This window comes from Penicillium cosmopolitanum (genome assembly GCF_028827165.1).
Source record: "Penicillium cosmopolitanum strain IBT 29677 chromosome Unknown utg000011l:1.0-3548175.0:1.0-3550911.0, whole genome shotgun sequence".
Taxonomy (NCBI): domain Eukaryota; kingdom Fungi; phylum Ascomycota; class Eurotiomycetes; order Eurotiales; family Aspergillaceae; genus Penicillium; species Penicillium cosmopolitanum.
Genome location: NW_026622681.1, coordinates 1,665,507 through 1,690,755, shown reverse-complemented (window position 1 = coordinate 1,690,755; position 25,249 = coordinate 1,665,507). Strand labels below are relative to the sequence as shown.

Below are 25,249 nucleotides of genomic sequence, written 5' to 3'. Positions count from 1 at the left end.
AAATGTCTCCCCCGCCTCCTTTATCCCCCCCCTCTCCAAAAAGCACACATTTTTACTTCGCCCCTCCTAGCGCCCAGTCTCTGCAATAGCGGCAGTGATCTTGGGAACATGGAGTCTCCCGACCGATATGAACATGGTCCGTGGTTGGTTTATGTGGGCACACACGCACCCTTTTTTATTTGTTAGCTATTCCGCGTCTGCGGTCCTGTCCAACTCTCCACTAGACGGATTGACCTTATCTTGGCGTTGATGTTACATTTTATGGCTATGTACACCGCGTTTTTTTCTGATGAATGGAATGATCTCTTTAGCGCTATTTTCAGACACTGAATCGTGAATTTTGCATCATAGTAGTATCCATTCCACGTTTCAAGTTGGAAAAAGTGGATGGTTCGGGTGGAAAGATCTCGAGTACTAAGCTTTGTAAATAGCATCCATCTGAATATTATGCCAAGACTCAGGATAAAGGGAAATGTGATTTAGGAAAGGGAAAGAGATTATTTGAAATTGCTATGTGGTGGTTTTATACAGGGCGCGGAAAGCAAAGCAAAACGACGCCGATCGCCAAGCCCCTGAACCCATTCCCTGGGGTATACGGTGTGAGCAGAGGGAGGAGGGGAGAGTCGAGATAAGAACATGAGTAGCGTGAGATATGGTATGTATCCGAGGGAATCAAAACTAAAGTCGACCTGACCTGTGGGGGAAAGAAACGGAAGAAGAGCAACATGTGAGGAATGGATTTTTTCCAACATCAGATGATCATTCACGATTTTCTTTTACCGCGATGGATGATGCAATTAGAATCGGCCACCGCTGTCCCGTCCATGGCCACCTCGTAGGGTGACTTCCTCCTCGCTGCCGCCAGCGACTCCGCCGAGAAGGTTGGCGCCCCAAATACCAGCGACACCCCACATGCCTACGCGCCAGCCGCGGTATAGACCCTGGATACCCTGGCCCTGGCGACGGTTCTGCAGCTGAGCCTGCGAGTTTGGTTTGGCGAAGATCTGACGAGCCCGTTCGGTATCTGACGGGTCGGAGCTGACGCCCTCCTCGTTCACGATATGCCACATCGTACCGACGATACCGCGATATGTGCGCGGGGTAGGTACGATGGTCTCCACGTCCGAGGCATCGATTGAGGCAGCGCTGATGCTGCCTCCGGAAGACTTCTGGCGCAGACTGAGGGATGTGTAGCTTGCGATCTGGGCGCGGCGCAGAACGGTCTCGAGGGGGAAACGCACGGCGAGCTCGAGGCCGGAGCTGACGAAACTAAGGAGGTTCCACAGGGACGGGTTCAGGATTGGGTCAATTGACATATATGATTTAAGAATGAGTGGGGTCGAGGTGGTGATAAAGGTGGGCAGGCTGGAGTGGAGAATGGTGATTGGGACAAGGTGTGGCGGAATGGTGCAATTAGGGGTGGGGAGTTGGCGGATGGCGCGGATGAGGGATCGAGGGCCGTGAGTCGCGGGTGTGAGCATTAAGAAGGTACGGGCGGTATCGATTGGGGACAGGATCATTGCGGAGAGGGATGAGGAGACGAATGATATGAGCAGCGTGGCGAGCGGCGAGGACGCGTGCAGGATATCTGCTGCCATGGACGACGAGATGTCCTCCTCCGGCAGGCCGACGATAGCAGAGAGAAGACTGCGAATGAAGGTGTTCAATGTCGGGAGAAGTAGCGAGTAGATGAAGGTCGCGTTAGAAGACTTCCACGGGGAGCTGGGTCCGTTGTTAGTCCACAGCTGGGACAGAACGTCCATCAAGGACTCTGGATTCCGAATTGCCAGGGCATGCTTGGACGGAGTTGGTGGTGTAGTGTCTGCACGAATGTAACCACTGCGATCGGTGATATGACGCCGACCCCCCCTGCGAGAGCGTGGCGTGGTGGGTGTCGGAGTTGATGGAGCGGCAGAGGTGAAATAAGTGCTTTCATCGTCGGATGATTCTGAGCCCTGTAGATGAAGCTATCAGTGTCCGGTTCGAGGGATCAGCTTGCCTAAACACCGAAGAAGATATAATCCTACCGATTCATACGAGCTGCTTCCAGCTCCTCCGGCCTCCGAGCTTCGGTTCACGACCTCCTCAATGACGTCTGGCACGACATAGACCTGTAAGATGGTTTTGGCGACATCGAATGGCTGCGCGACTAGCACTTGGCTGTAGCGTCTTAAGGCCGAGTTTAAAGCATCGCGAACCCAGTCAGACACGGAGGGCGAGGCGTCTAAATAGTCGGCATAATCGAGATCGGGGATGAGGTCGCGGGCGGTACTCCCGAATACCTGAGCTGACGAGGGAGAGCTGACTTCGGTGGGGGCACTGGATGGTGAAAGACCCGACTGAGGGATATAGTATGGTCGCAAGGGATTAATCCCTTCACGGGATGCCATGGTGAGATGGAGGGGTTATGGGGGAATATATCGAAGATCGAAGATCGAAAGAAAAGAGCTCTCGGAGAAAGGGAGGGGAGTTCCGAGGCCGACTTTGGCTTTGTCAGTTCTTTTTTTTTTTCGTCGACGGTCATTGGACGATGACTCCCTCTCCTTCTCTCTTTCTCTCTCCGCCCCAGGTCTTTTTCCCGTGACTCTCGTTCCCGTGCTTTCCTTTCCTTTCTTTTCCCTTTATTTACTTCACTTCTCACCTTTGCATTTTTACACAATGACCCTCTGGCGAGAGTTCGGTCTCCAATTGCGGCGCGCCTTGCCAAAGGCCACCGCTGGCGATATGTGCCTGGCTCAATCGCGGAGATACGTCAGTCATTCGGCAACGCCGTGGAGAACCGGAGAAGTCGCAAACACACACCGGTGGGGTCTGGGTACACACAAGGGTCTGCGCCCTTCTTCGCAAGGGCGGAAGACAGCTCAGCGATGCTTTTCGGCCTCGGCGCAAGCAGCCCACGGTCATATTACACCACCGAAGCCTGGCGAGGAGTGAGTTCAAGGCCTCCCCCAATGACTCGGATTGGGCGTTGTCGGCATTGTGTCTAACGAAAGTGAATTCCCAGGATCAATGTCACCTTCATCGACAAGGATGGTGCTGAGGTCAAGCTTCAAGTTGCCGAGGGCGACAATCTCCTAGATGTTGCCCAGGCGAATGATCTGGAGATGGAAGGTATGTGCTCTTGATATTTCTGATAGCACATCACGATGTTATGTGATGTCGCCGTGACTAACGCCTTCCTTGTACTCTAGGCGCTTGCGGTGGCTCATGTGCCTGCTCGACCTGCCATATCATCATTGATGAACCCGATATGTTCGACAAGATGGAGGAACCCTCAGACGATGAAAATGATATGTTAGATCTGGCTTTCGGTCTGACCGAGACCTCGCGACTGGGATGCCAGGTGATCATGAGCAAAGACCTGGATGGACTGGTGGTACGCTTGCCGACGATGACGCGGAACCTTCAGGCAAGCGACTTCGAGCAAAAGTGAGGCGGAATGGAATTAAAGAAATAATTTATGAGGGCGGGGTCGGCATCCGTGAAGTAGACCTTCATGGGACAGGAACTTGAAGACGATGTATTAGTCCTAAGGGACCTTGTATTATTTTTTTGCATTGGACACGTCCAGCAGACTTGAGGATACCGAATTGAAAATCTCCTGTACCATTTATAAAGAAAAAGTGTCCAAAAAAATGAAAGATAATATGAAAAACAAAGTGGAATCACAAAGTGGAATCAGAACGTGGAATATCGATGTACAATGTGAAGAAAGCAAGGATACAGAATCTCCCAACGCCACAAACATGCCATGGATAATCATAGAGCTTTTTTGAATTTTGGTCTAAGCCTCCTCAATATTGAGAGGCTTGCCCTTGCCATTGATCAGATCAAGGAATCCTTGCTTGCTGACTTCGTTGACGGCCTTCTCGCGTTCTCCAATACCAATGGTTCCCTTCTTGCGCTCGTCCTTGGCGGCTTCCTCACCCCGAACTTGAGCCGCCCGGACAGCGTTGAACAGCTTGACCACACCTCGCTGTGACATCTTGCGCAATCGCTTCTCATCTTCCGCAACAGCTCCAGTCATTCCTCGCTTGATTCCCATGACATCGCGGATACGGCCCCGATCCATCTCCTCCTTCTTCTCGGCGCGCATCTTCGCCCGCGCTTGCTTGTCAAGTTTCTCATTGACGAAGTCATCTGTGGCCTGTTGAGCATTTCTGCTGCGAGATAGGACAGGATCGGCGCGAGCAGAGGAGGGGAGTTTGGTAGAAAGAATTTTAGAAATGGAGGTCGAGAAGGCGGTTGGGTCGTTTCGTTTGGAGACAACACGTCGTTTCTTTCCGCCTTCCTCTGCTGATGAGTCGGAAAGATTTCCATCTTCGTCAGATCCAGAAGCATCGTTGTCTTCATTGTCGTTTTCGGTCTGGTTATCGCCCTCGTCCTCATTGGCGCTGGAGGCTTCATCGTCTTTGGCCGGTTTCGATTTCTTTTGCGGCTTGGATTTGGCATCGGTCTTCGTTTTCTTGGGGGCGGGCTTGACAGCAGCCTTTTTGGTGATGGAAACTCCACCATCCTCCTCTTCGTCTGAATCGGCGAGGTTCACAGCCTTGAAATCTCCATCATCTTGCTCATCTTCCGAGCTACTGTGGTAGGCGGACTGCTTGCGGAACTTCTTGGGGCGAGAGGTCTTGCCTCGCATACCCTCATTGACCTTGCGCTTCTTGGAGTAAGAGCCGACCATTGTGAAGAATCCAATGGCAATTGAATGCTGTTGGAAAGAAGAGTGTAAAATGTAAAATGTAAAAAGGCCGCGGCGCATCAACGAGTGAACCAACTTTTTTTTTGGGCGGTGAGAGCCACCCGCTCTCCGATTGGCACTCCGCACTCGGGGCCCTTTCCCCCCTCCACACCCACACCCATCTTCGGTTTGGCTGTGAACACATCTCCCATCTTCCAGCTTCCAGTTTGATATTCATTCGCCTTCACTATGGTCCTCCAGGATCTAGGGCGGCGCATTAACTCCGCCGTCAATGATTTGACGAGATCCAATAACCTCGATGAGAAGGTATGCGATATACACGAACCATTGTGTGTGGCGGATTCCCCAAACTAACTGACCACCTTCTCTCCAGGCCTTCGATGACATGCTCAAGGAGATCTGCGCGGCTCTCCTATCTGCCGATGTCAACGTGAAACTCGTACAAACACTCCGCAAATCGATCAAGTCCAGCGTGAACTTCTCGCAGATCCCGGCCGCCACCAACAAGAAGCGCCTCATCCAGAAGACCGTTTTCGATGAACTCGTTGCACTCGTTGATCCTCATGCCGACTCCTTCCGGCCTAAGAAGGGCCGCTCCAATGTCATCATGTTCGTTGGTCTGCAGGGTGCCGGTAAGACGACCACTTGTACCAAGCTTGCTCGTCACTACCAAACCCGTGGCTTCAAGACAGCGTTGGTCTGCGCGGATACCTTCCGTGCTGGTGCTTTCGATCAGCTGAAGCAGAACGCCACCAAGGCCAAGATTCCTTACTATGGTAGTTTGACCCAGACCGATCCCGCTGTCGTGGCTGCCGAGGGTGTTGCCAAGTTCAAGAAGGAGCGATTTGATATTATCATTGTCGATACCAGTGGTCGTCACCGTCAAGAAGAGGAGCTTTTCACGGAAATGACCCAAATTCAGGACGCTGTCACTCCGGACCAGACTATCTTGGTTCTCGACAGTACGATTGGTCAGGCTGCCGAGGGCCAGTCGTCTGCTTTCAAGGCTACTGCAGACTTCGGTGCTATCATCATCACAAAGACGGATGGCCACGCTGCAGGTGGTGGTGCCATCTCCGCTGTTGCTGCGACCCACACTCCTATCATTTTCCTGGGAACCGGTGAACACATGATGGACTTGGAACGTTTCGAGCCTCGCGCATTCGTCCAGAAGTTGTTGGGCATGGGTGATGTTGCCGGTCTGGTCGAGCACGTCCAAGCTATTACCAAGGATTCTGCCGGTGCCAAGGAGACCTATAAGCATATCGCTGAGGGTATCTACACTGTTCGTGATTTCCGCGAAAACATCACATCCATCATGAAGATGGGCCCGCTGTCTAAGCTGTCTGGTATGATTCCGGGTTTGTCAAATTTGACCCAGGGTCTTGACGACGAGGACGGTTCTCTCAAGTTACGCCGCATGATCTATATCTTCGACAGTATGACCACTGCGGAGCTGGACAGTGATGGCAAGATGTTCACCGATAAGCCCAGCCGTATGGTGCGTATTGCACACGGTAGTGGAACTACTGTTCGCGAAGTCGAGGATCTCCTTTCTCAGCACCGCATGATGGCTGGTATGGCCAAGAAGGTCGGTGGTCAGAAGAAACAAATGCAACGCGCGCAGAACATGATGAAGGGCGGTAACAACCAGCAACAAATGGCCGCTATGCAAAAACGTATGGCTGCTATGGGTGGTGGTGGCGGTGGTGGAATGCCCGGCATGCCTGCTGGCATGGATATGGCCAAGATGATGGAAATGATGGGCGGTGGTGGTGGAGGCGGCATGCCTGATATCTCAAGTATGATGAGCCAATTGGGTGGAATGGGTGGTTTGAGCGGGTTGATGGGTGCAATGGGCGGCGGCGGCGGAAGTGGTGGTGGTGGTGGTGGACGAGGCCGCGGCGGACGGTAGTACTTGTCATTCAAGTTGCTGTGCTCGTGCCTTTACCCTGTACCACTCCTCCTCGTGGCTTGTCTATTTTGCATCTGGGCCGGTGTTTGGCGTCTGCTACTCGTACATTATTCGACTTGCAATGTGATTCATAAGATTTCATGTCGCAATGAAATTATAAGACCAAATATCTTTTATCTAGTTATAGTTACATACCAATAAATTTACTCCTCAACGAACATACATTGTGCCTCCAAGCAACATTAACTAGTTTCAGCCTTTTGAACACGCCAAATCGGAACAATATCGCACTCAGTCCACCCTCACGGTCTGCTCCACATTCCCCGATACTGCTTCATACAAAGCAGTCCCCTTATCAATCAAAAAGTGAGCAAGCTCCTCGATTCTTCCAATCAGGATCTTGACAGCAACATCCCAACTCTCTTTCACCAATTTATCCTCGACCACCTCTCCAGGAGGAAGATGAGAAATAGCTCTATCCTTCGGAGCAGCCTTCGCCCCAGCATCCCGCTCAACAGGAACACTCAGACGATACTGCCAAACAACCTCACCATCCACATACAGCGAGTACGTCAGCACAGAGCTGCGAACAGGCACAGGAGAAGGCGCAGCAAGATCGACATCAACAACATCATCGCTAATATCAACAATACCAAACTTGATATTGCCATCCGGAGCATATTTCACAGCGATATCCTCGTCGTCCGTCTGCCGGTATGACCGGATAGGAAGGTAGAACATGCTCAACGGACCAACGCTGAACTCATGAAGTCCAAACCCAGCCGTATTGGGCTGGAGTCCTTCGGACGTCAGTTCAAGCGCGGGGTCTGGAAAGCGCGTGGCGCCGAATTCGTGCCTATCACCACTGAGGAGGATGATGCGGATGCCGAGTTCACGCTCTGCACGCCACATTGCTTCAAATACAGTGCGACGCTCGTTCAAAAAGCCGCCCCATGTGTCTGTTGTGCCGACGCGCCAGTTCTTCGTGAAGGGGACGCTGGATGCGATGATTTTCCAGTACACGCCTGCTGGTTCCGGTGTCGAGAGGTAGGTTAGTAGAGACTGGAGCTGTGCGTAGCCTAGGATCGTGGAATCTTCCTGCGCGGGTTCGGAGCGGTAGGTACGAGTGTCCAGCATGAAGAATGATGCTGGGCCATTGACGAAGGAGAAGTAGGTTACATTGTCAGGGTGTGCAAATGGAGATGCTGGTACTGGTGGGTTTGCGCTGACATGGTAGTGAATGAAGGGATCGGCGGCAGCGGGATAGGGTGCTGTTTTATTGCCTTTGGACCAGTCGTTTTCAATCTCGTGATCATCAAGGGTGTGAATCCAAGGAAGATCGATGGCTGGTCCGGCCTCTGAAGTAGCGGCCCAGGACGGTGATGAGTAGATTCTCCGATATTCACTGCGGTAGTGGGACACGGATGAACCAAAGCGGAGTGGTACGTCGATATAAACGAAGTCGCCCAGGAAGAGCATGAACGCAGGGCGAAGGAGAGTGGGCAATTTCCCGATGACTTCGGTCAATTGCTCGATTCCGGGGACCCGCAAAGGGTGATTGAGGATATTATAAGGGAAATTTGGCTTTAAGCAGCTCGACGTCACGAAGGAGAGCCGACTTGCTGCTGGAGATCCTGGGCGTGCAGAGGTGATAAATGTACCCGTTTTGTTGTTGGACAGAGAGTACCGATAATGAGTCGATGGCTTCAAATTTTTCAGAGTGACCATAGCTGTAAAGTCAGTGCTGTTGTCGAGTTTATAGACAGTGCCTTCTGGAACCCATATCTCCGAAGCAGTCGTAGCAGCCTCCTGGTAAGAGACGACCACCGGCAGGTGAGTCGAGTCAGGCTCGCGAAAGAGCAGGTTGGCTGTGGTCGGAGAGACATATCCGATCCGGGAAAATGCAACCTCATCAGTGGGGTAAATCCAAAATCCTCGAAGGAGAAAGTCGAGAGTCATCAATGCTAGCACCGCATTGATCAGTACTGTCGTCCAGGTCCACACCCGCGACCGCCTGGAAGGGAGGCCTGTCAGCAGGGTTTTGAGTGCGGAGTCTCGCGGCTGGGACGCGATTGAATCTTTCGAGGTTCCTAAATATGAATTTAGCTTGAGTTTGAACTGAAGCTATCCGAAGATGCCACGTTAACTCACTGCCTGATTTCTTTCCACCCTTTTTGGGCGTGGGATTGGATGGTGGATCATCATTGAGCAGCGAGGACAATGTCCCCAAATATATGCCGAATGAGGTCAAGACAATGGGTCCAAAAGGATATCCTGGGATCTAAAACTTGTTTAGCTTACGGACAGGAAGTAGTCAAATCGGACTTGAAGCATAGGAGGCATACCCATCGCAGGAAAATGAATGCAAACAGCCGAATAGCGGCGGAGCTGATGCAGACAACCACACGGCGTAGAGATGCCATAACTTCGATTGGAACTTGAGTAACAGCTGAGCCAAAGGCTCCTTGGAGGACGGGAGATGTGCAAGGGTTCAAGTTGCAGGATGAAGCCAATGGAAAGATCAACGTTGCGTTGCTTGTTTGGTTTGCCCGCGCGGTGATTGGCGCGTCGGGAATGACGTAGTTGATCAGCTACAACTACAACTACAACTACAATTACAACTATAACTACTCCAAGTACCAATAAATTCATAAATCAATTACGTATACCCCATTCCCATGATCGAGATCCTTACGCATTGACCTCGTTTCAGCTATGCCACCTACAGTACTACTAGTACTACTCGGTTCACGCGTGATTATGAGGATGCCTGACTTTGCGTGAATGTACCAGTACTAGTACATATACATTTGCTCTTGAAGAAATTTCAAGAGTACCAATAGTACTAAGTATCGGATATTTATACAAGGTTATCTCTCCTGGTCCTTATATCATCCCGCTATTTGACAATACATCTCTACACTAACGATGACATAGACATGGCAGACAAGATAATTTCTTGATGGCCAGACCAGAGCATATCATATAGCCTTTTAAAGAATCCCAAGCAGAAGAGTCTCCTGGATCCAATCCGCGTAAGCTGCGGTACTGGTATAAACGCTAGGGTAGCCATGCTTTCCACACCCCTCACCCCAAAAAACAATTCCAACCTGCTTTTTGGAGCTCTGATCAACAAGCGGGCCACAATATCCCCCCCCCCCCAACAAGGCCCTTCGCTCCACTGGAACCAGGTACACCAGCACAAACTGACTTATCATTCACCTTGAGATTAGTTGAGTCGTAGGCTTTGAGGCAGGTCTCATGATCAACAATATCGAGGTAGACGAATCGAAGATCCGCGGTAAGATGCCCTGCACCGTGAGTAGGATATCCCCAGCCGGTGACTGAGCACTTGGCTCCTGTCTCTGGAGTGTCTTGCTCAGAAAAGGGAAGCTCTACAGCGGCGACGTTGGGCCCAAATTCGAGATTATCCTGTAATTCAAGGATGGCAATATCGTTGTCAAACGTGTCGGCATTGTAATCAGAATGCTGGGTGATCTTTGAAACTTGAAATGACTTCCCACCGGAGATGTACTTCGTGGAGCCAACTCTGACCTTGAATCGGCTCGCTATCGGCTTAAAGATGCACTGAGCAGCAGTGAGAACATGTCTGGAATCGATAATGCTTCCTCCACATTCATGTGAAGTGCCATAATAAACAGACACTTGATAAGAGAATTCTCCAGCGGCGGCGTTTGATCCGCCGACGACTCTCTTCTCAAATTGAGCCTTAACAGAAGCGGCCAGGAACGTTATTAGCAGAGACAGCTTCATGTTGAAGAGGAATGACTGAAATCTGCCTTGTCGGAAAAAATAACTGCGAGCCTTCCTTGTTTAAATACTTCACTCTCTTGTCCTTCTTCGTCCACGGATGTAGCACAACTATTGGATCATGAGGACTCGGTACCGAAACCTACTCCACTGTGGCTGCTCGTAATTATCGATCGAGGAGAAGAATTGTACTCCATATCCGTACTAGACAATCATTTTACGGATAACATTGCGCAGATCATTCCAATAGAAGACCCACCGACCTCAGCTGGGAGTACAATTTCTAAGACACACACCCTGAGATATGCGCAGGCATCGTTCGCGCGGAAGCAGGAGCAAAACGCGCCCGTTTATCATATCCTTTCTCATTTTTTGACGCGAGCTATTGCTACCGGCTTATGCTACGGAGCAAATTCCAGTTGTCTGGATCAGATATGAAAAAAGTTGTGTGGATTTATTGTCCCTTTGGCTGCATGAATCCGTGACCCACTCTTCACATCACTGTAACGTACTGTATTAAAATAGTAAGCCTTTTCACTATACAATGGTACAGCAATTGTGTTTTAATATGTTATATCTAACCACTAAAGTCAAAATGAGGCAGTGGGTAATGTGTTCATGCGGTTGGCTCAAGCAGCTCCAGGGTCGCTCAGGGCGGGGGGATCGTGAATCAGGCTGGGCCGGTCACTCTCTGAGGCGACGGTGCTACCGCCACCTTTTTTTAAAAAATCATTTAAAAAATGGTAAGTAATTGGGAGATACAAATTTCATTATCATATATCCCGTAGTAGATTTAATGATGTAACATTTTCAGGGTCGCCATCTTTTCTCATCAGATATAGACATTCATCCTAGGGTCCTAGCATTTGGCCTATGACGGAACCTACCAAATGACGGAGTACCACATTTCAGAATGGAAAGCAATACATTTTGCGGCTATGCCTAGAAAGGCCCTATCGACATGGGGCAGCAACGATCCTTATATCAGAGTTAAACTTCACTTTATGGGCTCTTCCTGCGACAATGATGGTTACCTGCCATCCAACCTCATACGTGCGGCCAATGTTATAAGTGAGGAACTCGGGGAGATGTCCTTGCCGCCAATTAGAATTCTTCCATTCGAAGCCAATCCATGCTGGTGAAGGGTCAGCCCAAAAGGTTCGCCTATATTAACCGATGGATCTTCACTGGCAGTCGAGATGGTTATAGGGGACTTCTTTTGCCTAAAGGCATGGCTTAGCCCGAGCTCCACCAGCTCCCAATAGGCGTGTGTAGCGCTTCCGCCAAATATGCCTTCTCCAATAAGGACAGTGTTTTGCTTGAGCACCATTTGAATATCGGAGACTACAACGCTTGGCATCTGGTCTTGAAGAATGTCGCTGGTTCTGTCGAGCTGAGGCCGAACCTCGACTGTGAGCTGGAAAGGCTCAGGATTATCCAGCTGAATGGCAAGTGGTGCTTTGAGAATAATACGGAAGTGGAAATCTGGCACTTTTGAAGATTCAACAAACGTTTGCATGTGCTGTCGGAATGACAGCTTCGTGTGCTCCTTGCCAGGCATCAGATGGTGGCTCTGAATATGTCCCCGGGCTTCAAAGACCTTGAGCTTAGGTTGCCCGAGTAAGGTATCTGGTGGGTGCCGCATTATAATCCTGTGGACTGCCTCACAGCTCTCGGAATGTCGGGAAGATACAGATTGGAGATGTGCAGTGATATAGTACTCAACGAAGCACATCGCCCGCTCACTAAGAGCAGGTTCTAAGGACGCAAATGTCCCCGGAAACAAATGATGACCGGGATGCTCCTGATCCAAAGGAATTAAGCTGACTCCACAATTGCGACTTGTCCTGCATGTCGAGGGCTCGAGGGGGATGCCGACTGCGAAAGGCAAGCTAAGTGGTTCATTGCTGCCCTCTGCTAAATGCAAAGCTCCTTTGAAGATAGCTCTTGGTCCGATTTTGACTAGTTGTCGAGAGTCTCGAGAATATTTTCCTTTTATTTTGATATTTGTTTTTGTGCGGCCGTATAAGGACAGTGTGATGATAGCTTCGGTGGCGAGAATGCTTCTCGATCGTACTATTCTGCCGACAATGGTATCACATGGGAGGTAGCCGTCTGGTGGAGGTTTCGAGAGAATTATTTTAAGATCATCGCCTCCCTTATCTTCGGTTGGTGGCATTTTGACCGAAGGTCACGATATTCGATAAAGGTGAGAAAGATTCTCGTGTCCGATCAGGGAAGTCGACCATTCAGCCTCAAGGACGCTAGTGTCTGGGCACAGCTTCGGGCACAGCTCTAGGGCGTAACCGAGCGGGGCATAATCTTCGAAGAGGTCAGAGATATTCTTGCTTTCTTTCAACCATACTTAGCATCTTGAAATTATGACTGCGTTTTGTACTCTGTTCGGTTCTACCAAAGACAAAACAATGGTTACACAACAAGTAAAGAGTCAGTAACTACACCTCGTTCGAAATTATCTGCAGCATGCCAGTCTAGATTCAATCTTGTAAAAAGAAGATGAAATGAAATGGAGATGGAAATGAATAAATCGAGATTCCATGATTCGGCCGATGTTACTAAAAGCAAATCAAGAGGAAAAAAAATTTGAAAGCAGATGGGAAATAAAGTAATGATAGTTTCTTCAAAGATGAACCCAAAATTGATTTATTAAGTCTCTAAGGACTTTTTGATAATCACAAAACTTGTATGACATAAAGGAGCGTATATGTGCATAAAACCGCACCAGAAGATCTGATATTAATTCACATTCAGAAGGCCAACATCAAAACCAAGTATCATCCGCCACAGTTGCAATATTGCGAATGGAAATTCCATCAGACAGTAGTCAAATTAAGCGCGGAGGGCGTGGAGAAACGGGAATTGAGTGGTATTGTTGCTTGATGTCGAGATGCATTTAAGCAGATGCGTTGGCCTCGGCATTGGCAGAAGCGTTAGCAGAAGCATCAGCGTTAGCAGAAGCATCAGCGTTCGCACTGGCGTTCGCACTGGCATTGGCGGAAGCGTTGGCGCTTGCATTGGCGGTAGCCTGGGCGTTTGCGGCAGCGGCAGCGGTAGCCTGAGCCCCGAGAGAACCACTAATTGACAGGAAGCCAGAACCTTCACCCTCACCCGAGGTACCAGTAGGGCCGGGGATCGCCCACGAGACGCTGGTGCTAGTGCTGAAAGAGGGAGAAGTGCCAGAGCCAGAGCCAGAGCCAGAGCCACCTACGCTTCCAGAAGCACCAGCGCCGCCCGAAGCAGATCCGGAACCGCCAGCACCAGCGGAGCCGCTGCCAGAAGCCCCAGCGCCAACAGAGCCCGAGTCGGAACCTTCAGCGCCCGAGGAGCCAGAGTCAGATCCAGAGGGGGAGGGTAGGCCAGAAGAACTCGCCCCGGTCGATCCAGTGCCGGAAGCACCACCTGAAGCACCGCCAGAAACACCGCCAGAGCCAGAGGCACCGCCACTCAAAGATCCGGAAGCACCGCCGGAAGCACCACCAGAGCCACCAGCAGATCCAGTTCCAGAAGCACCACCACCAAGAGAACCAGAAGCACCACCGGAGCCAGAAGCATCAGCAGATCCAGTACCAGAGGCACCGCCGCTAAGAGATCCAGAGGCACCGCCAGAAGCACCACCAGAGCCAGAGGCACCTCCTCCAAGAGAGCCAGAGGCACCAGCGCCGAGGGATCCAGTGCCAGATGCACCACCACTAAGAGAGCCGGAAGCGCCGCCAGATTCACCGCCAGAGCCAGAAGCACCAGCAGATCCAGTACCGGAAGCACCGCCGCTAAGAGATCCAGAGGCACCGCCAGAAGCACCACCAGAGCCAGAGGCACCAGCAGATCCAGTACCGGAAGCACCACCACTCAGAGAACCTGAAGCACCGCCAGAGGCGCCACCAGATCCGGAAGCACCGCCTCCAAGAGAGCCAGAGGCGCCAGCGCCGAGGGATCCAGTGCCAGATGCACCACCACTAAGAGAGCCGGAAGCGCCGCCAGATTCACCGCCAGAGCCAGAAGCACCAGCAGATCCAGTACCGGAAGCACCACCGCTAAGAGAACCAGAGGCGCCAGCACCGGCAGATCCAGTACCAGAGGCACCACCGCTCAGAGATCCAGAGGCACCACCGCTCAGAGATCCAGAGCCACCACCAGAGCCATTACCAGATCCTGATCCGCTGCCGAATAGACCGCCAGATCCGAAGAGGTCTCCAGAGCCAGAGCCACCAAGGCCAAGACCAAGACCAGCACCAAGACCAGAGCTACCAGAGGCACTGGCACCAGCAGATCCACTACCGGAAGCATCACCAGAAGCACTGCCAGAGCCACCGAGGCCGAGGTCAGCACCAAGGTCAGCCGAGCCTGAGCCCGAACCGGATGCATCAGCGGAGCCGCCGAGCATAGAGCTGAGACCACCGCTGGCTGAAGCATCGGCGCTGCCGCTACCTCCGCCGTTCAAAAGGCCGTCGAGGAGAAGGCAGGGCTTGCGGGCCTCAAGGGTTTTGTTGGCGGCGGGAGCTGCGAGAGCTGCGCTCACGAGCAGGAGAATTGTGGCAGTCTTCATTTTTGTTGTTGAAAGACTGAGAGTAAAATTGTAAAGAGAGAGGTAATAAGGAGCGCCGAGAGTTCAACTCTAGGAGGTATCAGAAGAAAAAAAGAAGCGAAAGATTGTCGAGTTGAGCCAGTCAACTGAAACGAAGGACGATGGGTTGATGATCAGAACTGACGACGGCGACAGGCATGCATCTTTATAGTTCTGTCGACAGACAGGACCGACTCGAAAGCGATATCTATTTTGGTGAGTGAGCTTCTCATCTGGCTCAGCATTGGGCAATCCATCGAATTGCAAGGCTAGCGATAGTTAGTGAAACGAATGCCCCTGTCCCGTAGCATCCATTCTGTTTCAAGGTACCGTGGGATGGTTTGTTTTCATATGCGGATCTTTTATGCCTCACAATTGAACATGTTCCAAAGTTCACTCATGGTCTCGCAAGTTATTGTTGTCCAGCGCAGCTTGTCGTCTCAAGATGAGTTGCTGTTGTTATTACGCGTTATATCGATAGTTCTCTTGATGTCCTAGTCCGATCTGGAGAGATACATATCGACATCACTAGGGTTGTAGGCAAGCTTCCCAAGGTCAAGCCACGCGATGCACCGTGTTTCCTTGTTCTCGTCAAAATCCCAGGACCCACTAGCTAGTGCAGATAACTGTTTTTCGTAGATGAACCAAGAGCTTTTGGGGCATAGCTTGCCGGCAAGGATTGACTCAAAAAGGAGGCATCTAGCTCTATCTGGAACATGGACCGACAATGGGATCCACTCCCGAAATGGAGTTCGTCCAAGGGCCCCCCCGATCATTCCGAACACCGAACCGTTCATCCTAAAAGTTAGTTCCCGTGGAGTACTTATTTTTAGGTGAATTAAAGTCGCAAATTGATTAAGGAGTCGATGGATTCAATACTGCACGGGTATTATGTAGATCGCCAGCCCACCCATCCTCAACTCGACAAATCGGCATAAGGTTATGTTCTTGTTAGGAATGAACAATCAAAGTTTGGTGCCACTCTATTTAAGCTTGCGGTAATCTGATTGTGTTGTGGTTGTTCTGGAAATCTCTAGTCTTCCACGTGTATGATGTCGATTTTCTGGTCGGCAAATCGTTCACCTAGCCGGAAAATGTTCCGCGACGTTGACTCTCCCAGGTGGCAGTATGTAGGAGACTGTTACAAGTGGCGTTCTTTAGATCTTGGCAGGAAATACACTACAGAAGCACGACACCATGGAGAAAGCCCCAGAACTTGAGCGATCGGCGTGGTTCGCTCCAGCTTAGTTCGTTTCAACTTTAGTGTGTTTGTTGAGACAATCCCTAACGGATGCACGTTCCTTTTCTAGGGCTGGTGCGAGTGTGGAAACTATGGGGGCTCAATCAATTCTTCATCGGGGTGCTCTCTTTTTACTTTTAAGGAGCCGTGATGAATTGACTACCGCAGGCTCGTGGCGATGTATGGCAGCCCTATGTTTAGGTCGGAACAAATATCTTTTTGATTTGAAAAATCGACACTCTTCTTCCCCGCAAAAAAGGTCAGAGCCATGTACTTAGTTTCTTTTTTTACTCCTTAGAGATTCTTCACCAAATATATGCTGAAACTTTAGTTTGGTGTCACATGTGACGATCACCTCGAAAAGAGCATTCAGAGCCCACGAGTCGGACACCGATCCCATGCCGACAGCAATCACATCCAAGGCACTTGTACAGTCTTTCCGCTCTCCGCGGAAACGTATCAGCCCTTACCTTGGGGTCGGTGGGCCAGCCCAGACATATTTGCGGGAGTATCATGCCTCCACAGGGCAATCGCTGCGATCCACGACTATAAACTAGATCATAGGTGGTAATGTTCAAGACAATCATTCTACGCCAAACATTAACCCCGTTGGTCTTGGTTAGCTTGCAAAGGTCCTTGTCGTGCCTTGTATGAAGTACAAAGCACACCAAATAAAGACTAGGCAAGGCTGCTGCTCGTCAATGCCCAAATCGGCTCGCTCATCGTACGACCTTTACTCTATTTACCATAAGTACAACATAAAATCTCGAAAACCTCATGCTATGTAGTGCCAATGCATCGATATCAAATAGTCAATATCAACTATAAGCTAAGAAATGAAAGATGCTATGACATGGTATGTCCGCAAAAATGAAGGCCCAACAAAACTGCATTCCAAGGTTGCCAGTAAGTAAGGCTTGAAACTACTGGCTCGGCAACAGTGGATGTCTCCAATTCAGAGACGCGGCATCTGAGCGGATTTACGATGAGAAAAATTGAAAATATGAGGCTTGGTATGTATCAACGTCACCCATTTGACATGTTGTCTTTCTTCAATAGTCATTAACCCAAAACCAGAGATCTTCACATCCCAGTAAAAATAGATCATACCATCTACTAGAAAGAAGTAAAATAAATTAAGTCAAGAATAGAAACGGAAGGTGTCTTCCAAGGTCCTCTACACAATTCATGTCAATGCATTTCACTAAATCATAAATCCACGGAGAGGGCATTGCGCCATAGATCCAAGCCAGCCGGGCCGTCCCATGTCCCATATCTGCTCCCATTATCAGGACTGCCTTCTCTGATTCATCATATCACGAAATAGATTGTTCAAACTATCCACCATGGGCCCAGTTGAAAGAACCTGCTGAGCAGCGACGACGACGTCCTTCATATTCATGCTCACAGTCATCTCAGTAGCCCACTCCCACGGCCTAGCACGGTCTCCCGGAAGTGCATTGAAATATTCCCACCCCATCACCCCTCCGAAATTCGGGAATCGTTCAATCAGCGCCGCAAGCACAGTACTGATCTTCTCTCGGGGCACATATCCCTGTGAACCATTTCCAGGATTTGTCAAAAGGCCATAAACGATCCGATTAGGAGACCATCCCTGCGCAATCATCGCCGCATACATGCGTGGGTCGTCTGCGGGACCCCATCCATTGTAAAACTGAGCATTGTACCAGCTAATCTTGGAGGAGCGTGCCTGTTCAAGTTGACGATAGTCGAATCCAGACAAATTCCCCATTCCCAGAAGTGCTGCAGCAACAGGTGCCAGAGTGATGATAAAATCATCACCCAGGTCAGACTTGAGTCGGTCAATCAGTCGAATAATGCCTTGTAGAGACATTTCCTCTTCAACGTCGAGATCTAGACCTTGTAGTCCATGGCGACGAATCATAGCTAGCAAAGGCCCGTAGTAGCGTTCGAATTTTTCTTGGTCGCCGTCGAGACGCTGGAAGGAGCCTTGTGCTGCGCCGCCGAGCATGCCCATTATTTTCACTCCGCCCTGTTTCAGTAGGGGTACTTCGTTCCATAATGGGTCGTGTTTGGGGCTATCTGGGGGGTCGTCGTTGAGTGTTATATCGCCCGGTTCACCATTGATATGAATTGCGGCGATGATAACATGTGTGATACCAGTGTTGTTAGACAATAGTGGCTTCATGGGGACATATGGGCCCGAATTTGGCAGGAGTGTTTGATGATAGAGGATAACCCGTCGACCGTCTCCATCCACACCTGGAATTGGAGGCATATTGAGACTGAAGGTGGCTAGGAAATTGAGGGACCCGGTAGGGTCAGTGATGTGTCTGTGAGATCTGGTCTATCTCCCTAGGTGGATCTCGAGGTGGGCAGAATGCAGTTGGCATATATAGCGAGATAATGGCCTTGTCGGTGATCCAATGCAGTGATGTTCAGGTTGGTTATTGATAGCGACCGAAATCAACTGATAGATACCGCTGATGATAGCAGCAGACTCTCGTTCCAAACCAAGCTTGAAAACCTTTGGAAGTGTTGTTCACTCCGATTCCCGATGCCCCCACCTCCGGCAACGGGCTTTGTGGATTGGATGTTGGTTGCGTTCGGCCCTGACTAAGCGCTCGCGGGGCCACGCCACGAGATCGAACCACCGGATGGCGAGGTTCCACTGGTGAATCATTCGGTGTAATTGGGTAATTTGAGATGATAGATGGAATTGGGATATTTTGGGATATTGAGTGGCTGAAAATGATTACAAAGGGTGGAATTGTTGGGATGTCAGCGGGCAAATTGCCCAAGTGTGAAGATATATAGTCCACGGATACTCTAGTTCACTACACCACCCCTCGGGGTCTAGCTCTAGGTCCCACCGGCCGGGCATCGTTCAACTTCAAGTTTATTACTATTTACAGTAGTCTAAAACAGAAAGAGTCCATGAAATGCCCATATTCGACCATCAAATATTAGAAACTGCGTCTTTTTTGAGCACTTGGAATAGATCCGGATCAAGTTCGATTATGACCATCCTGGTTTGCCGCTGGATAGTAGACATAGGGGAAGAGTGGTCCGGGATTTCCTCGCACTGGAGTCAATGTGAATGGCGAATCAAACACTAAGTCGCGAAAGAATGGAAGGTTACGGTACTGGTATTTTGGGGCCCAGAAGGCAACCTTGGAACCTTTATGACATCAATTTGCCTTCAGACTGTATATAGTCGAACCCATCTCCATACTAGACATGATGAAGTTTCCCACCGGGGCAATTACATATGCATAAGGTTAGTCTTCTTTTTGTATTGCTTTGTTGATAAATGACAAGCATGTAGCGTGTAGCATGTAGCATGTGTAGATATGCAGAAGTATGAAGTAAATGAAGTAAATGAAGCTAGGCTGGAATAGGCAGGGAGTAAATAGAAATTGCAGCCTGAGGCCACCAACTTCATTCATTCGCAATCGCATCGCATCGCAGGCTTTCTTCCCCCGCAATTCGCGCTATTGTTATTCTGGTTTCTTCTTTTGTCGCCCGCTTTACTGGGATGCTGGGATACTTTTATTAAACTATTATCTACCACCCCTCTCCTTCCCCCTCCCATCTGTGCCCCTCTTCTTGCGCCTGCGCGATTGGAGTTCCGTGACGGCACGTTCCAGACGCGTCGGAGTTAGAGTCGGCCACAATGGCCAACGCAGGCTACACCTCGCCATTCCCAACCTCCCACGACACAATCGGGCAATCAACTCTAGCAACTCCCCTTTTCATGCCCTCGTCGCCTCCCCAGAACCCCGTCAGCCCTCCCGAGTCGCCGCTTCCCGCAGACAGCCCCATCTACCCTGACGATCATTCCGATCGCGAATCAGTCAACAACGATGACAACCACGCCAAGGACACCGCGCTGAACCACGGACACAATGATTCAAGACCCCCCGAGTCCATCGCCGTCCGATCTGGATGCCCGTCTCGCCGAATATACTTTAGACTTCAGTCAATTCCCGAGCGGCCATTTCCCCGACGCCAGAGACGGTGCGCCGTTGCCGGAATTGAAGGAACACGAAGAAGACAAATTGTCGGATGTAGGAGGACCGGAGGACTTTACGGCCAATATGGAAAAATATCTGTTCGAAGAGAGCCTTCCAAGCATGAAGAAATACCGCAAGACGGAGAGTCGTGAGGAATCCGGATCTAAATTGCAGAACAGCACGGTGCGATCCAGACAGCCCGTCATCGAAGACGACGGAGACTCGGCGGATTATAGTGAATTTGGACCTCCCGTTGATATGTCGACTCCATCACATGTTCTGAACCGCACCAGCGCCCTGGCCAAAGACTCAAACCTCGAAGACATCGAGGAGGACCCTGCCGACGATCTACCAAGCCCGGAATCCCCGTCGCTACGCAGGATGTCAATTACGCCAGAGAAGGAGAGACACGAGGATGATGAAAAAGAAGCCGAACAAGTTCAGCACGAGACACACGATTTGCTCCAGCGCATCGAAGATCTAGAAGAGGATGTCAGGGATCGCGATGAGCAGCTGAGCAAAAATCGCAAACGGGTTCTCGAGGCCGCTTCGGCTGGCGAGCAAATAAGACACCTCCAAGACGAGATTCAACGGAAGAACACCTATCTGGACGAGGCGGAAGGCAAAGAAAATGAAGTGGATGTACTTCGTGAGCAACTCGAGTCACTCCAGAAACAAAACGAGGAACGCGGGCGGCTTCTCGAGGAGTTCCAGGCCGACGCCAACCATAACAGCGCACTCGAGCAAAAGGTTCGCGATATGCAACAGCAGTTGGAGACTCGAGATACCCAGAACTCACTGGATGCTGAGCGGTTAGAAACGATCGCACATTTGCGTGAACAGCTGAAGATCAGCCAGGAGCAGCTGAAGAAGCGCGATTCAACCCTGGAAGAGACAATGGAGAAGCTGAGAGAAACCACCCGAGCGAAGGAGGTACTGCTCAATGACAAAAATACCGAGATCGATAGGCTAAAGGCCGAATTTGACGATCAGGCGTTGGAAAATGAGCGATTGGATGGAGAATTGGATCGTGTTAATAGCGACTACTTGGATCTCGAAGATCGATTTACTACTCTTCAAGCTCAGAGCCAGCCTCTGGAGGATCTCGAGGAAAGAAATCTTTCTCTTGAAGCCGATCTCACCCGTGTTCAGTCTCAAGTCGAGGCTCAGGAAAATGCCCTGAAAGCCGTCGCGGCGGACTTGCCTGGTGGTCAGAGTACCGGTGGTCATAGTACGTATAGCGAAATCCTCGACCTGATCAAGGATATTGGACACACAAGTCTTGACTCGGGTCCTCGGTCACCATCGAAGGACAAATTTCCCGAGGATGAAGATGACGACCTACTGGAACTACGACACGAGATTGAGAAGCTCCAACAAGAAGCCCACGACGCCACTGCTGGCCACAAAGCAGCAGATATCGAGATCAACCGCCTCCGTCAACAAGCTGCCGAATCCCAATCTCTTATCAAGACCATCGAAGCTGAGAACTCTCGGCTTACCACCCGCGTTGATGATCTGAGCGCCAATCTCAACAAAACACAGCACGAGCTGACTCGTACCCAAGAGGAACATGCCGAATCTCTCGAAACAGTCGCCCGTCTTCAAGAAGAAGCACTCGGCCAACCACCCAGCCCTCCCCCCTCACCACCAACCGCACGAGCTGTCCCCAACACAGAGCAGCCAGACCCTGCAGCTACCGCGGCCCTGGAAGCCTCTCACCAGGCGCAGATTAGAAGCCTCCAAACCGCCCACTCCACAGCCGTATCCACCCTTCGCTCATCACATGCCGAATCAATGCGCAAGGTCCGGGACATACTCAGCGCAGCCGAGAAACGCGAATCCGACCTCCGCGCCGAACTGACAACACTGCGCAGTAAAGCATCCACACAGGAGTCCAAACTGCGCAAGTCATTCAAGCAAGAGGTCCGTCGTCTCGAAGCCGTCATTGCTGCAAAGGATGAAGCCTCCGCCGCGGTTGACCAACGTATTGCACTGTCTGTAGACAAGCGTGAGCAAGAATGGGAACGTCGCGTGGATCTATTACTCGAGGAGCGGGATCGTATGGCCAAGGCACTCATGATGTACTGGGGTGAGAAGGAGATGGGTCGTGGTCCAGGGGTATTGGCAGATGATAAGGAGAATCGCGGGGAGTCGACAACGGATTCTAAACAAGGTCAAGCATATCGGTACAAGTATTCGCAGAAACACAAATCTAAGAGCGGGGAGAGAAAGGCATAAGTGTTTGGATCTTTGCTTTCGGCTCATGGATGGCTTGTTTTTTTTGTATTACTTCTTATCTTTCACCCTTACTACTTTCTTTCCTGCCTTGCATACTGTCGAAATGGACTAGGGTGCCTGGAGTTGTTGAGCTTTCTGCGTTTTCTTTGCATTCAACGAGGCGCATCCTGTCGCGTGTAGTGGTTATTGAAATAATTCAAATTGAAACTTTCTCTATTCAACTGATCAATTAATTCGTATTTAACGTTTTCATGGTTGGACTATGGAAGGCAAGAATGATAGCGATTAAAAGCACGGGTTTGGTATGGTAGTATGATGGTATCTAACTTGAACGACAATAAAACATAAACAGCGCTTTCCTATTCCGAACAATCCTCCAATACAATCCTATAACCTTCAAGTTAAGCCACAATAAGAAGCAGAAAAAAAGACAAGTCTGACCGGCAGACCAGGTACGGTACTAGTAGTATATTAGGAAGACCTGTTAGTAAAAGCCCATGCTGGTGCGGTTGGCACCACGATAAGTGCTGTGATCAAGAGCACTACGTCGAGCCTGGGTACCACCGCCATTGAGGCGAATTTCGTCCACAGAAGCCCGAGGGTGGGGAGTTGCCTCTAGAATGCAGCTGAGAGGACCACTCGCTCCGCCGTGAGTGTTGCTGCGAGGCCGACGAGTGCTCGGGTAGATGATTTCGACATCGTTGCGACGAGGGGCGGGAATCACGCGGCTAGGATCGAATACGTGCTGGCTTGCCCAGCGGGTGGGGATTGGCTGGGGAGAATAGTATTGCTGTTGCTGGTGATACTGGCTTTGTATGTGGCGAGGTTTGTGTGATTGCTCGAATGAGTACGAGCTACTCCGGGTGGGAGCGGGTAGTTGGGCAATTTGGGGTTGCATGTTGTGCCGCGAGCTGCTTCGTGATGGAGGCATGATGGACACTGGTGACATGCTTGTGTTCTGCCTGCATGATGCGGAGTATTTCCGAGCATTGACTGGGCTTGGGACTGGGGGTGCTGGCGACGGTGTAGATCCGGCAACGAAGTTGGGGTGGTGTGGGTGGTGAATAGAACGTCCGGCTATGGCGAGATGTTCCGTTTGAGATCGTCGCACTTTGGCTGGCTCTGGAGGTTCAACGACGACTTCGGGGGCATCGGCGGAATTCATTGTCATGGTTCTGTTGTGGCCATCGGGCTTGTTGGTGGTTGAGGTGCTGGCGGATTTAGTTGGAGTTTGAGTTGTATCGCCGCTGGAAAAATGCGTTTCTGTTACGTCGGTGGTCTTTATTTCCAAGAATGAAAACTGAGATTGGCCTTGGGAAGTGGAAGGCGTGACAACCTGCTTCTCAACGTCTGATGCTGAGTTTGGATCGGCCAAGGCACGAATCTGAGGGTCTGACGACAAGGGCAGCGATAGTGGAAACGTTTTGGGAAAGAAACGCTTCAACGACGACAGAGATGACTTCCCGCGCTTGTGATAGGCAGTATATTGCTTGGGAATTGGCGGGACTTTGGGTGCAAAGAATTCGGCAAGCAAGTTCTTGGATTCGGAGGTAGTGGTGGTCATGAGAGTAGAGGTTCGCGAGATAGGGTAGAAGTCACTGGCCACGGTTTGGCCACCAGGTGAGGTTCGAGGATATGTATCATCGGGAGAAATTGTGGTTCCGGAGGTAATCTCTCCATACTCAGAGCCTGGGTTCGTGTTGAGGCGAAGTTGTGGACGCAGGCGAACTGGAGCAGGGTGTCGGATACTGGGATGGCAGCTGACTTTGTTGGCAATGGGGTCGATATACCATGGTTCTTCGCCGGCTTTGCCATCATGCTGGCGGCAGAGATTCAGGATCTCATTCTTGAGAGTCTCATCGCTATCCCAGCTGTTCCCTGATAGAATACTGCCATCGCGCAGTGCTTGCTGACTTTTATAAATACCGATAATCGAAACGTCATAAGGTCGGTCGCATAGTTCTCTTGCGCAGTACATTGTGCAGACAGTTACCCTGGAGAGAGGTAGTTAGTAAACCATACTGAGATTCCATGAAGCTTGAACTCGTGGGATGCTCACAGTGCTACGACCGAGACAATAACGGTGGAGCGGTGAAATGCGCAGCTTGTTCCAACCCGCCAAAAAGTGGCATCGGTTCCATCTGGCAGACAGTAGACTTGCTGAGCGGCTACCACCAGGCCGGAGACTGATGTAGCTAGCCAGAGCATAAGGTCCAATCTGTAGACATAGGAGCAGATATTGTGCAGAACCGTTTTCTGCTGACCAAATCCACCAATTTTGTTATATTGCCAGGCGACTAGGCTTTGGAGAGAGATAAGGGGAATTGTCATGAATGACTAGATAGCATTAGTATTGCGATGGCTCATATGGGATGACAGGTACGAACCGAAACCATAGCAAGAACCAGGCTCACAGTCATCTTCGAGTCTACCTGGTGCCTTCCATAAAGAAACAGCACCAGGACCAGTTGAAGGACCGATTCGAGGATCAGGAAAAAGAGGGAGACGAAAATGACTAGTTTAGTCCAGGTGCCTTCTTTGCGCGGCGTTGCTGAGAATCCGGTCGCCATGGTGGTGTTGCGGATGCGACCTACGCTGTAGTGTCGCTTTGATGTACTGGCGAATGAGAAGCACTAGCACAGCACTGGTGGCCGAGTATGACTATTACCAAGGGAAAAGACCGAGGATAGAACAGAGATTCACTGAAGAACCGCCTAACCCAAGTTCTGCCCGTTTAGGAAATCATCAATGGCAGAAGAAAAGACGTGTCGAGGCATGAGGAACAGTCCTGGACTAAAAA

General features: G+C 50.5%; 11 protein-coding genes across 11 annotated transcripts; 4 read left to right on the top strand and 7 right to left on the bottom strand.

Annotated features, from left to right (window-relative positions):
- Positions 1-797: 797 nt before the first annotated feature.
- N7509_012125 (mitofusin complex protein UGO1) lies at positions 798-2,390 on the bottom strand (the record flags this gene model as incomplete). The annotated part of the gene is made up of 2 exons (XM_056636762.1): positions 798-1,955; positions 2,028-2,390. 2 exons carry the CDS (start codon positions 2,388-2,390, stop codon positions 798-800), a joined length of 1,521 nt encoding a protein of 506 aa, XP_056482792.1.
- A 268-nt stretch (positions 2,391-2,658) lies between these two features.
- N7509_012124 (ferredoxin family 2Fe-2S iron-sulfur cluster binding protein) lies at positions 2,659-3,433 on the top strand (the record flags this gene model as incomplete). The annotated part of the gene is made up of 3 exons (XM_056636761.1): positions 2,659-2,930; positions 3,005-3,111; positions 3,192-3,433. The coding sequence occupies 3 exons, from the start codon at positions 2,659-2,661 to the stop codon at positions 3,431-3,433; spliced, it is 621 nt and encodes a 206-aa protein (XP_056482791.1).
- Positions 3,434-3,784: 351 nt separating this feature from the next.
- N7509_012123 (rRNA-processing protein RRP15) lies at positions 3,785-4,684 on the bottom strand (the record flags this gene model as incomplete). Its single annotated transcript, XM_056636760.1, has 1 exon — positions 3,785-4,684. One exon carries the CDS (start codon positions 4,682-4,684, stop codon positions 3,785-3,787), a length of 900 nt encoding a protein of 299 aa, XP_056482790.1.
- A 246-nt stretch (positions 4,685-4,930) lies between these two features.
- N7509_012122 (RNA-binding signal recognition particle subunit SRP54) lies at positions 4,931-6,617 on the top strand (the record flags this gene model as incomplete). Its single annotated transcript, XM_056636759.1, has 2 exons — positions 4,931-5,008; positions 5,076-6,617. The coding sequence occupies 2 exons, from the start codon at positions 4,931-4,933 to the stop codon at positions 6,615-6,617; spliced, it is 1,620 nt and encodes a 539-aa protein (XP_056482789.1).
- A 291-nt stretch (positions 6,618-6,908) lies between these two features.
- On the bottom strand, positions 6,909-9,040 carry N7509_012121 (alkaline phosphatase family protein; the record flags this gene model as incomplete). Its single annotated transcript, XM_056636758.1, has 3 exons — positions 6,909-8,707; positions 8,769-8,898; positions 8,963-9,040. 3 exons carry the CDS (start codon positions 9,038-9,040, stop codon positions 6,909-6,911), a joined length of 2,007 nt encoding a protein of 668 aa, XP_056482788.1.
- A 706-nt stretch (positions 9,041-9,746) lies between these two features.
- Positions 9,747-10,391, bottom strand: N7509_012120 (S1 family serine peptidase; the record flags this gene model as incomplete). The annotated part of the gene is made up of 1 exon (XM_056636757.1): positions 9,747-10,391. The coding sequence occupies one exon, from the start codon at positions 10,389-10,391 to the stop codon at positions 9,747-9,749; it is 645 nt and encodes a 214-aa protein (XP_056482787.1).
- Positions 10,392-11,418: 1,027 nt separating this feature from the next.
- On the bottom strand, positions 11,419-12,567 carry N7509_012119 (uncharacterized protein; the record flags this gene model as incomplete). The annotated part of the gene is made up of 1 exon (XM_056636756.1): positions 11,419-12,567. The coding sequence occupies one exon, from the start codon at positions 12,565-12,567 to the stop codon at positions 11,419-11,421; it is 1,149 nt and encodes a 382-aa protein (XP_056482786.1).
- A 729-nt stretch (positions 12,568-13,296) lies between these two features.
- On the top strand, positions 13,297-14,986 carry N7509_012118 (uncharacterized protein; the record flags this gene model as incomplete). The annotated part of the gene is made up of 2 exons (XM_056636755.1): positions 13,297-13,459; positions 13,503-14,986. The coding sequence occupies 2 exons, from the start codon at positions 13,297-13,299 to the stop codon at positions 14,984-14,986; spliced, it is 1,647 nt and encodes a 548-aa protein (XP_056482785.1).
- Positions 14,987-17,498: 2,512 nt separating this feature from the next.
- On the bottom strand, positions 17,499-18,470 carry N7509_012117 (putative class III chitinase; the record flags this gene model as incomplete). Its single annotated transcript, XM_056636754.1, has 1 exon — positions 17,499-18,470. One exon carries the CDS (start codon positions 18,468-18,470, stop codon positions 17,499-17,501), a length of 972 nt encoding a protein of 323 aa, XP_056482784.1.
- A 1,398-nt stretch (positions 18,471-19,868) lies between these two features.
- On the top strand, positions 19,869-22,449 carry N7509_012116 (putative spindle pole body associated protein SnaD; the record flags this gene model as incomplete). Its single annotated transcript, XM_056636753.1, has 2 exons — positions 19,869-19,990; positions 20,121-22,449. The coding sequence occupies 2 exons, from the start codon at positions 19,869-19,871 to the stop codon at positions 22,447-22,449; spliced, it is 2,451 nt and encodes an 816-aa protein (XP_056482783.1).
- A 484-nt stretch (positions 22,450-22,933) lies between these two features.
- Positions 22,934-25,019, bottom strand: N7509_012115 (uncharacterized protein; the record flags this gene model as incomplete). The annotated part of the gene is made up of 3 exons (XM_056636752.1): positions 22,934-24,443; positions 24,509-24,786; positions 24,837-25,019. The coding sequence occupies 3 exons, from the start codon at positions 25,017-25,019 to the stop codon at positions 22,934-22,936; spliced, it is 1,971 nt and encodes a 656-aa protein (XP_056482782.1).
- Positions 25,020-25,249: the final 230 nt, after the last annotated feature.